This window comes from Sparus aurata, chromosome 9 (assembly GCF_900880675.1).
Source record: "Sparus aurata chromosome 9, fSpaAur1.1, whole genome shotgun sequence".
NCBI lineage: Eukaryota > Metazoa > Chordata > Actinopteri > Spariformes > Sparidae > Sparus > Sparus aurata.
Window position 1 is genome coordinate 11,097,778 of NC_044195.1, and position 12,919 is coordinate 11,110,696.

At 42.6% G+C, this 12,919-nt stretch overlaps 1 protein-coding gene across 1 annotated transcript in view; it reads left to right on the plus strand.

Moving 5' to 3' along the window:
* Positions 1 to 317: 317 nt before the first annotated feature.
* The window catches only part of klf7b (Kruppel like factor 7b), an 81,664-nt gene continuing 69,062 nt past the window's right edge, over positions 318 to 12,919 (plus strand). The window contains exon 1 of the mRNA XM_030428549.1: positions 318 to 864. Coding sequence (XP_030284409.1) covers positions 763 to 864 — 102 coding nt within the window. The 5' untranslated portion in view covers positions 318 to 762. The remainder of the gene's footprint in view (positions 865 to 12,919) is intronic.

Sequence of the window (12,919 nt, forward strand, 5' to 3'; positions counted from 1 at the left end):
TCAGCTGTGCCCGTGGTTTCTCTCCTCTCTGTCTGTGCAGCCTGTAATGACTGAGAGAGGAATGCTGCTGGCTTTATATACCCCTCTAAAAATAACTCACCCCCTCACTGCCTTGTAGGGCCGGACTGACAGCCTCCCGCAGCCAATAGCGTTTCCGCGTCCCTCGAAGCTCCTCCCCCTCCCCGAGACTCAGCGCCTCCTTAATTGGACGTCAGTGACATCATCAACCCTATTTACCTTATTAGGTCACGCATCCTATTGAGTGACAGGTGGCTCCTCCCCTCCGCCTCCCTCCCCTCTCGCGCCGGTCGCCTGGATTGCAGCGGGGTCCAGTCTGCTGCTGGAGGAGCGAACCTGGCAACCTGGCAGCGTGTACGGAGACCGATTGGCAATCTGGCAATGCGGAAATAGATCTGGCACCCCCCGATCTCGGACCGAGGAGAGAGGCGTGACAGAGCGAGCAGACCGGAGAAGGGATTGCATTGATAAAGATATAATAATCAACTCTTTCTCTTCTCCTGCCCTGTTTTCTTTTTTAATTAAAGTGCTCAGGTGCGCATCACCCGCAGCCCGCACCAGCTGGGATTTTTCTAGCGTTTGTTTTTTTTTTTTTTTTTTTTTTTTTGATTTGACAAGTGTGAGAAGAGGAGAAAAGAAAAAGAAGAAGAGGAAGAATAAGTGCGGTTTTTTTATTGTTTGGATTCCGAACTTCTTCACTGACTTTTCCAGGTTTTTTTTTTTTTTTTTTTTTTTGCATCAAGCATGGATGTGCTGGCGAATTACAGTATTTTCCAGGAACTCCAACTCGTTCATGACACTGGTTATTTCTCTGCGATGCCTTCCCTGGAAGAGAACTGGCAGCAGGTCAGAGATGATGCGTTTTCTCTCTCTCTCTTTTTTTTTTTTAAACTGAAGGGGTTAGAAACTGGGGTGAGACACATCATGTGTGCGCTGGTTGCTGTTTTGTGTGCGTGTGTGTGTGTGTGTGTGTGTGTGTCGTAGTGTTTTGCATCACCGGAGCGCTCCGGAGCGGCAGCAGCAGCCCTGTGTGTAGTTGCGTCTTTTTTTTTTTCTTCCTCCCCCTTTCGCTCACATGGAGCACGGCGAGGTCCGCTGACAGGAGAAAACACACACACACACACACGCGCGCACAGGAGGGGGGGGGGGGGGGGGGGGGGGGTGAGAGGGGTGAGAAGGGAGAGGAAACAGACAGAGTTTTACGCACCAAAGGTACTAACGAACAAACTGCGTTTTAAAATGCGTAAAAACTGGTTTAAATGTGTTCACACGATCTTTACTATGAACAAACGCCCCCGTAACCATCCTTAAATGTTGATTAAACCCCCTGATCACCACTGATGGAGAAGCAGGAGCATGACTCTGTTGTCCTGCGAGATCCCCTATGATGAGATTCAGATTGTAACTAAAACCTTTTTTTTAAAAAAAAGGCTCTAAAACGCAGGTGGTGGGGCTGAAAATGCTGCTTTCTCATACAGGCTGGTATTTTGGAGATGAGAGTTTTTTTTCGGCTCCACTTCGGTTCTCATGCACATTTCCCCTCAGTGACTTTACGAAATCCCCTGTTGGATAAAAGTCTAAAATTCAGATGGTTTCTTTTTGTCGGTTTGAGTTTTTTTTTTTTTTGTTTGTTTGTTTTTTTGTTGTCCTTACTCTAACAAATAAGAGGCTTTACCAGGCAGAGATAAAGGGACGTTCAGGGCTCCACGTTGATCTCATGAGGATCAGATTCAGATTATTTGATGTTTATATACCCTAGAGGAGATATGAAAAATTGTATGATTTAAAACAACTTCTATCATGATGTGAATGTTTTTTTTTTTTTCCTGTTACAAAAAGCGTCTCATCATCGAGTGAATCAAGGTGAAGGAGGGATGGTTGTGTTTTCCAGTCAGGGCTGAGGATGGAGCTGGTTTTTAATGTGACTGATCTGATCGATAGTCCAGTCAGTCTGAAGACGGACACATGCCTAATAGCTGGTGACTCGTCCTTAAATAATATATCCACATCTGCCACTGTTTGTTTACAGATAATCCCTCTGAATTATGCATCTTCACCCACTATAGAACATTTAGACTCTGCATGATGGCCCACAGACTCGTATTGAACTCAATACTATTGTATTGAAATGGGTTACAGGCAATACATAGTGGTTTTATGAGACCTACGACACATCTGTGGGAGAAAAAAACTTTATACATGGAAATGATCAACACAAAGATAACAATATTCAACATTTGTGCGAGGATTTAAAACAGTTTAAGGTTCAAACTATGATACGTAATTTAGTAGCAGACATTCAATAGACACAAATATTTTCCCTCAAGTTTCTCTCTTAAACTTGAGAAATGGAAGCTGATCCGAAGCCATCTTCAGTGTGTGTGTGTGTGTTTGTTGCCACCTGCTATTTAATGTTCTGTAAGCTAATACACCCAAAGGTCCTTGCGTGGGACACCGTCTACTCAGGGAGTGCTGTGTCGGCCCACTGTGTGCATTCAGAAGGTTTTGCGGACCACGTGTGTGTCTGTGTAGTGCTAACTGAAGCCCCGACTGCACGTCTCCTCCATGACTGTTTTACTGACACAAATTCACACTGCCTCGTCCTACTTTTTGTCCAAAAAGCACGTCGTTCCATCCCCTGTAACCCATTTCTTTTTTTTTTTCCTTCTGTCTGTAAGCATATTGCTAATTGATTGAGAGGTTTGATAGGGTTTCAGGTTTTGATGTCATGTCTCATTTTCCACAGAATGGCTGGAAAAAAGCTGTTCAAACTGACGCCCGGAGACAGGAATGCAGACCTGGGGGAGAGGCAGTTCCTCTCGGTTTAGCCACCCTTTTGAAATTTGTCAGCAATGCTTGCAGTACTTGTCCTAAATGACGCTGCCTGTTTTGTGCGAGTGGCTGAAAGGACACGTGGCCAATCAGAGTTTGGTGTTGATTCGGATCCCCATTAGTTGTTACCTTTGCAGTAACTGGCGGCGATGAAAGGTCACTGGGGAAGAACTGAATGACGTCTTCTTCAAGAGGCACTTTTTGGAATCCAACCCTTAAAACACTGATTCAAATCAAATGTAATTAATGAAGTGACGGACCCACAGATATTTAACACTAACTCTTGAAGCAGGGATCCTTTTTAGCAGCTGTGATGACCCCACTGTACACCACCCGCCCACCACTAAACAGCAGACTGACACAATCACTAGCTGGTGAAGAAAGTTGAACATCTGGCAGCTAAAGGGACAGATGTTTCTGTTAGGAGTTGGTGGAGACCAAAGCAGAACAAACAGGATAGGCTGATGTTGCTTCAGGGCTGATATGTAAGAAGGTTCGCTAACAGCGCAGCCATAACCATTTACAGATGCTTTATTGGTCAAGATGGCTCTCTGGCTGCCATGTGGTTATTTCACTTTAGCTTCTGAAACAAAGTTATGTCTTAACCAGGAACAGTTTGGTGTAACAAACCCAGGTGATTCTTGACACATTTCAAACTGATGGAATACCATTTTTTGCCTTCTTTTGGTGGAAGCTAGCAGTTTCCACCTGCTTCCAGTCTTTGTGCTAAGCTAGGCTAAAGGCATTCTGGATCCTGTCTTGTATTGAGCACACAGAGATGAAACTTATGTAAATGTTCTCATTTGAACCCTGGAAATCTCAGTTTCTCTCATAAAAGGCAATTTTGATATAAGCTCAGTTTTTAACAGCTGTTGGGCTATTGTAAATTAAAAGACAAAACCGAGAGGGAGAGATGTGTGTTTTCAAATGTATCTGCACCAGTGGGGACAGTCCCAGAGAGATAGTAGAGACAAATACACACACATACACAAAAACACATGCACCCATGTACCACATGCACACACACAGACACACACACACTGGGACCAGGCCCACCCACATTTTTTCTACTCTTGTTCCTTCTGTCTCCCTCTATCCCCTTATTCACTCCATCACACACACACACACACACACACACACACACACACACACACACACGCTTGGTTGGCATACACTAATGGAAAGCTATGGTCTGGCAGGACTCATCCTGCCACTTTCGACAGTAATTGGCCGTTTGCTGTCAGACAGACAGAGAAACACACACACACACACACACACAAACACATAGACACACACACAAACCAGATTTGTGTGCGTCATTTATCTTTCCTGTCTGTCCCTGCATCATGCTCCTGTTCTTTGTTTCCTCATACAGGCGGCTTCTTTTATCAGCTGCTTTGCATCATGACCAAACATGTGGAAAACACACACTCCGTCTCTCTCTCTCTCTCTCTCTCTCTCTCTCTCTCTCTCTCTCTCTCTCCCTCTCGACTGTCTATCAGCCTTGTTGCCTCTGACAGTACAAGCCCATGTTCTGCATATAATTGCTGCATCCTTGCAGGTTTGGAATGATGTGGTGTGCTTTAGGAATGGGAAGCCCAGACTTCTCATTTAGATATAATCCACTAAGTCCAAAGCAGAGCCCTGCTGAAGTCTGATGGGAGAAACCGAGAAAACAAAGGGTGGATGAGGGTAGATGAGGGTGAATACTGCAACAGAGGTGGTTGCTACAGAGTTAACACACAGGCCTCATAGCCCAACAGAGCTTTAAATTGGCACCCTCCCCTCCCCGTCTTGTCTCTTAATTTATGTACTCTGTGAGTCTGTAGTTCTTTTCAAGCTGATTGATTTATTCGCTGCGGTTACACCACTGTGCTAGAACCAACCAGCTGCATCTACTTCTGTCCAATCCTCCAGTCTTTCTGCAGGAGCAATGCTCACAACTCATACCAGTCACCTCTGTTTTTCACATTCAATCATCCAATTGGGAACTGCCGTTAAAAAGCCCAGCTCAGACATGACCAAAACCTTCCCCAGAGAGGTGCACAGAGGTTCGTTATTTCCCCTTAAATTTGTCTCGTCAGGCAGCTCAGTCTTGGTTGTGTATGTGCCGACGCAAGCTCCATCATTTTAAATCTCTGCTAAACATTTCAAACACTACTGCACCTGAATTAAACCATCAAAAGATAAATAACTCAGCCTCTAAGCATCAGATTTATGGAGCTTGTTGGATATGCTACACAGCCTGGCAGGACATACTACCATATGCTGTAGGTTGAAATCAAATAAAACATTTACAGAAGTTTTTAGAGGTCTTGTTTCCTCTCACTGGGTCTAGTTGTGTAATTATTATTCACCATCATTAAATGTTTTTAATCACCACATTTTCGACTGACTGACTTAGAACTACATGATACATATTAGTGTATTACATACAGTACAGCTGTAGTGCTATTTGTTTAAGTACCGGAGCGCACCTAAGTAGCGTTTATGCATGCATACATGTGCATTACTGATCGTAGTAATATATTTTCAATCAAGCTTATTTATCATGTTATCCTTTTCTTTAAGTTGTGGAAATGGACTTGCATATTTTGCACCTTTGGGTCTCATTTAACGGGACACGATTGGAGTGGGTGACAACAGACAGCCTGACTGCAACAAGGTAGGCTGAGTGCATTCAAGGCTGCTGCTGTGCACAGTAACTGTTGTCACTGTGTTTCTCCTACTGTGAATATTTTTGCCTACTGAAAATAACAGAGCAGAAACTCTTAATTGACTCTGTGCGCACAGCCCGGACATGTCACATTTTAAATTAATGTATGTTAGTAATTTCTTGGCTCAGGTCGTAAATGCAGTTGCTGCTCCTGTAACTCTTAGTTACTTGTTTTGAGTGTGTAGGTTGGTGAAATTATATGCAAAATATGCAAACTATGAACGTTTTATTTCCTCACTGGGAGAAAAACTGTGGTGTGTGGCGCTCTGGTGCGGTCTGGCAGCACTGCACCTATGATTGCAAACTTACAAGTTCAGTGTGGAGGATTTTGTGGTGTCTTGCGGTGAGTTCGCAGATTGCAACAAATGAATTACCCCTCATCTCATCGTCCCCCACAGTGGCTAAAAATCTAAAAGCTGAAAATGTTAAAACAAAACGTGAAAGGGCCTATGAAGAGCCAGTGTGTGGTCTGTCCCTTCTGGGCTACTGTAGAAACATGGCGGTGCAGTATGACCCACTCCCTCTGTAGATATAAAAGGCTCATTCTAAGGTAATGAAAGCCCTGAGTCATTGCTAAATGCCTAATGCCCAATGCCTAAAACATTGCATCATTTAAAACAACAAAATATAAGTTCCTGGAGAAAGATAGTCCAGCACTGGGTTGGCAGCACAGGTTGGATGCCAGCCCAGAGCATCATTATCTCATCATATCTTGACAATCAGCTATCTTTCTAAAGGAACTCATGTTCTGTTGCTTTATGGTGGGTTTTTGTTTGGTTTGTTTTGGCACGAGGGTTAATCATTAAAAAACGAGCCGAGTCCTTCTCACACCAATAGAAGGACCAAGATATGGATCACAACAGTAATAACAGACGTATCAGGCTCTGCAGCTTCTTGCGTGTCGAGTGTTTCCTCCAGTCTCTCTTCTCTGTGATAACCTGTGAAGCTTCGGCAGGGACCATTGCATGAACTGAGCTCTCTCTCTCTCTCTCTCTCTCTCTCTCCCTCTCTCTCTCTCTCTCTCCCATGTGGCTCGAGGCCTCCATGGGAAGTTTGACAAGATAATGAATTGCCATGCATGCTGCAGTTTTTCTACATTTCACAGCCCTGTTACTGTATGTAGAGATGGAGGAAAGGATGGAGGGGTCGGTGGGCGGTGGGAGAGACACAATAACCGAGGCACAATGAATAAGTGCAGGTGAAAGTTAGACTTCTTTTCCATATTTTTTGCCCCCGTCTTCCTTTTGTGCCCGATCTCCATCCGTCCTGTTGCCACAGACACTCACACACACACAGACACACGCGCAGTTATGCAATTGTCTGTGGTGCACAGCTGCTTCCTAATAGTCGCAGCAGACGGAAAAAAAGAGGAAGACGGAAAAAAAACAAAGGAATGGAGAGAAAAGGAGGAAATGGCATCAGAGAGAGAGAGAGATGAAGAAAAGAAGGAATGTGGCTGCCGATTATGTAATAACTAATCCAAATATCACACAATATGCCTTTTCAAGGCGACTTTGTTTTTCCCGTGTGCATTAATGGGAAATTTTACTGCTTTTATCATATATCAGTATTACAACATGTTTCTACTGCTGGGGCATTTAAATTGAAAGCAGAAAATAAAAAAAAAAACTTTATCCAATCGATGATTTAACGTGTTTCGTAAAATTCAATAAATAAATAAATAAATAAATAAATTGGTTTCAGCTTTTTAAATACTCGTGCGTCAACTGAATCTTTTTGGCCTTGGTGACTACTCATTCAGTAAACTGTGCTTAAGACTTATTTAGGCTGAAAGGACTGTGATGTCTGTCCAACTCTTTGGTCTGGAGTGAAATGTCTCAAATTTTGGATTGGTATGAAAATAAATATGAGCGTCAATGTTTCTTAAAGGAGGAATCCTAATAATTCTCCTCTGACTTTTCATCTGGTGTCACCAATAGGTCAGACCTTCCACTTGTCCAACACTGATGACCTGCTGCTGCATTTGTCTGCAGACCAGGAAAAGACATATTCAGGAGCATGTGTGGGTTATTAGCTTCTGCACATGGTCACACCAGAACAAAGCAAGTTAATCCAAAAGTAGAGGTTCATGAATAAATCAAACCTGGTGTCTTTCTGCAGAGCTGAATCAATTATATTAATATTTGATTTCATTGAGATGTAACTGACAGAAGTGATGTCTTCCGAGTCATTTTTTTCAACACCAAGTTAACATTTTCTTCTATAGCTGTCTGAAATGACCCATATCCTCGACGTGGAATTACAGCCAGGAGGCGGGCATGTTTTTCACCAACCAGATGCTTGAAATTTCATTTTTGAACTGAACTACGCTTCGAACGCAGTGTGAAGCTTGAACCAGACCGTACCTGATGCAGTTAATGTAGGCTGAATGAATGCCCGCTGCACTTAACACGACACACAGCCCCAGGACAGACAGTAGGTCCATCACTTATTGTCACGTAGGCTATTTTTATGCCTCCGCCAGAGATAGCCAGGGCCGGAGGCGTTATGTTTTCGGGTTGTCCGTCCGTCCGTATGCGTTCTTACATCCGTCCAGGCCGTTCTTTTGAACACGATATCTCAAGAACCCTTTGAGGAATTTTCTTTAAACTTTGCACCAATGTCCACTCTGAATCAAAGATGTACTGATTAGAGGTCAAAGGTCACTAGAAGTTCATCTTGTCTCACGAATGCCTTAAGGGAATTTCTTGAAATGGCACATAGGTCAACTTAAACTGATTCGATAAACTCCGAAAATCTTGGAGGTCAAAGGTCACTGCAACCTTACATATTGTACCTTCTTAGGGAGCTTTACCTTCTTTTAAGTGGAGGCATATACCTGCCACATGATAGTTGTAGTTACACATAATATCTAAAGTTTGTATACTACATACACAGCACCGTGTCAGATGGCACGAAGAAACCCAACACAAGCCCAGACATCATTTCTAAATTTTGGTTTGCAGTCAGGTATTCAGTTTGTAGTCTCTATGCTTCGGCCCTGAGATTGACTGGTGACCTGTAAGGGTGACGTGCCTTATGCCCACTGCATGCTGGGACTGACTACAGCCTAACGTGACCCTGTACAGGATAAGCTTTACTCAAAATGGATGAATAAAAGTCTACAATTGGATTTGTAAGCACATAATTACGAGGCACTGTTTCATCACAATTTTGACTTAGTCATGGATGATACATACTCCTGCCATTCATCATTACATGTAAATATTATCGTCCAATGACAAACCAATAATTGGGGGAAGATGGAAAAACATTTGAAGCTGTGAAGGAAGTCAGATTTGAAGAAGACTTAAGTCACGAGCATGCCTCTTCACTTCTTACAGTGTGGAACCTCGTGCCAGTAGTCTCCTCACTCTGAGCAGCTCTAATCACTGCATTCATTCATTTTCTTTTTTATCATTCCCCCCCAAACACACACAGTTATTGTCTATTCCTCATAATTTGAAATCACTCTAGTCGAACACACGCATGCACTCGCCCGAGAGCCCATAATTCAGTAAGTGAATAAGGCATTCAGTCTACAGTGGCACAGATTAGATAAGAAAGTGAGCAGTCAGACAGCCACGGCAGGAAAGCAGAACAAATGATCTGCACTCGTGATGGAGAGAGCTTACACTGTGAAAGCCATAGTCCTGATCTTTCAAGATGAGTGGTTTTCTATGGAGGGCAAGCAACTCTCCAGCACTATTCACCGTGGAGCCTGATTACCACAGTTTACAAGGAGATTTACCCATTCAACTCTTCATGCTTCGAGTGCACTGTGGATATCAACTAGTGTGTAGTGACTCATCCCATTGTACATCATGGGTTGCAAATGTATTGATTTTTCTTTATCCTCCGAATTTATTAAAGGAAAAGTCTAACATTGTGGGAAATGTGTTTGATTTGCCGTATTACATGCTGTCAGATGGGAAAACTGATATGAGTTTAATCTCTGTGGCTCTGAGGGTGGAGTTTAGCCTAGCTTGGCAAAGAGAGAAGACAAACTGCTACAGCTGAAACCAAAATTATCACTATCCAATGTATATACCAGGCAGCACATCTAAACATCAGTCATCAGTCCCTGGAGTGAAACTCGTGTATTTTTGTTGCTAAATCTCTTTTCATATTATTTTACTATGATATGCCTAAATATTATACTAGGTAACACAACAGCATGAGAGTCATCCTGAGATAGCATTACACTAAGTCAAACTAATATCTTGCTTAAATGTCCAGTTTGTAGGATGTAGGAGGAAAAAAAAGTAATATATTCAAATTGTTTTCACTAGTGTATACTTAGCAACTTAGAAACTAAGAATAAGAATGGGGTTGTTCAGTTGGTTTCAGTCTGCAAGCACACCGCCAGACCCCCACTTAATCCTACACATATGACCTTTAAGGCTCAGTGACAGCAGCCTTTCGGACAAAAATCAGTTCCAATGGAAATCCTACAGTCACTTCATGTGCTTTCACAAGTAATGTAAATCTGTGGCAAGCTTTCATGTAGGGGTTAAATCTGGTGAACTAATGAGCTGCAGCGATTGACCATTAATTGATTAGATGATCATCAGAAAATTAATCTGAAACTATTTTGATAATCTGTTCATTGGTGTAGTCATGCTCGTTTCTTTTACACTATTTGTTTTGACATTTCACAGATTGAAAAATAATAATCAGATGAATCAGTAATGAAGATAAGCGTTAAATTTACTTTGAAAGGTAAATGTGTGCTCCTTACTAAGTGCAAACTTCTGACTTCTGACAGTTGAAGGAAGGAAGGAAGGTGACACATCATTTGTGTGTCACCTTTAGTTTTATTTAACCCTGCTATGTAGGAGTGCTGGTCCGGATACATTACCTTGAATTTAGAGTGTTAGCTTTCTGTCTGCTCCGTGACTCGTAGCAAAAGCACTTATTACATGATCTCCATCACCACCCATTATGAGTTGGATGGACGACAGGATCGTGCTGCATCATTTTCTTGTGTGACTGGGCATCCTTCAACACCTGCACTATTTTGCCACTTCTTCAATCATTCAAACTACCAGGCTACGTACGTAGATTCTACGTCAGGGAAGCTCTGGGCTAAATCTCACCAGACTTCAATGTGCTTTTACGGACGACAGGAATGTGAAGTATGTTTGAATAAATTAAATGTGTTCTACAGGGCATAGAAGTCAAGTTTTTTAATAAACCCTCCCTGTTCCGTTAGGAGAATGGGTTTGCTGGTCAAATAAACTTGTATTTGGGAAGTTATTTCAAAACACAACAGCAGTGATTTTACTCTTTCTATTAAGAGAAATCCTCTTGGTGATCTCAGTCTGACCTGTGTTGAACGTCATACACTCAGGTGTGTGTGTGTGTGTGTGTGTGTGTCAGTGTCTCTACATCCTGCTGAGCCAGTGTTTGCAGACCGATTGGCTCAGGGATAAAGCCTTGTGACCTGGCATCCATCCAACCCTCCCCTTCTCTACTCAGCCAGCTCTCTCTCCCTCTCTGTCTGTCTGTCTGTCTGTCTTTTCCTCTCTCTCCTTCCTCCCTCCCTTGTCCCCTGTTCTCCCCCCGACATCTTTTTTGTTCATGCACTGTTTGAATTTGCACACTCAAAGAAAGCTGAATGGAATGGAGAGGAACAAAAAGCCTAAATATAGCAACAAAAAAAAGTTTTTGCTTTGGTTTGAGGTGGAAGAGTTTGTCAGCAAAAAAGGAGAAGCAATAAAGGCTTATGGAAACACAATCTTCATATAAACAATGACATTGCGGGACCTGCCTCCTCTCCCTTTTTTTTCTCCTTCTTCTCCTTTATTACTGCCAGAGAGTTGTCAGAACTCCCACAAAATAAAGAATAAAAGGGAGGCTGAGGAAATCATGGTGTGTTTGGCCAGATGAGAAAAAATCATTTGTGAAAAAGCACAAAAATACAAGCAGCGCTGTAATGTTATGATGTTCCAGAAGAGTTACTGCGGCTCTTTTTATAATGTTCTCCTGAGAATGTGTGCACAGTCAATGAACACGCGGAGTCATGTTTTACTGTTTAATACACTTTTTTATTTAATATCCGCACACCTGGTCAGAATGTCTCTGTCTCTGTCACCTGTCTCTTAGTCTCTTAGTCTAGTTATTTGCTCCTGTGCTGTGTACGTGTGTGTGTGTGTGTGTGTGTGTGTGCCTGGGTGCGTGGGTGTGTGTGTATGTTTTGGCAATGACATAATTTATAGCGTGCACAGGATGTTGACAGTGGCAGAGGAAGTGAGTGTCTGTGTGTGTGCTAGCTTAGCCCACAGTTGGCAGTCCACTATCCAGGATACACACACACACACACACATGTGCACGCGCACACACACACACACACACACACACACACACACACACACACACACACACATGTGCACGCGCACACACACACACACACACACATTGGTCACTGCCGTTTGCTCAGTGACTCAGTGCTTAGTTTTGGTGTCAGTAAGTAAGTGAGTAAGTCAGACAGCTACACATTTTATTCCAAATAAGTTCATCTCCCGTTTGCAGGCTATCTCAATAACTACCAACAACACTTGCTGACACCCAACAAAAATACAGAAAAATGGTTCCATGTGTGGTTTAGAGAGATTTAGAAGAAACAGTTGTTATCTTCACAAATGTTTCTTTTCTTATGTTGCTGCTGCTTCCCTAATCACTAACTCTTCCCAGGAAAATGTCCTTGTAACTGACATCGTATCTGCCCCTTCTGAAATTGTCTCCAAAGGCACATCATCATCTTTCTGTGCCAGAGTAAAAGTAGCTAAACAACTTGAGCCTGCCTTTAAATGGAGCTCATAACATTTCCAGCCCTTTAAGTCAAGTACACAGTGTGATTGCTGTTCCCCCTTTTAAAGAAATGGTGAATGATTTTCTGTTTTCTGGGAGATGTGGCTGAAATCAGTGTCACGGTATTAATTACAATAGAATTTCCATAATCTGTATCAATCAAGATTTAATATTATACATATTATACAATACTTTCCGGATGTGCAAATCAAAAAATATTGCAACTTGCATTGAAATGATTCATTTAGAGTGTTAACTGATGTCACTATATTATAATGTCATCACCAACCCCTTCTCAGAGCCACAGTCAAGGTGTGTCTGTGAATCCAGCACCTGCTGAAAGAGCTTCATCATGGATGCCTCAATGTTTCAGAGCATTTAAATATGATATACTTTTTGTAGATTTGTGCGTGTGTTGAGCCAGAGTTGTAGCGAGGACAACGCATGCCAGCATTCCAGTGTGCCTTTATGCATGCATGGTTGGTGTGTGTGTGTGTGTGTGTGTGTGTGTGTGTGTGTGTGTGTGTGTGTGTGTGTGTG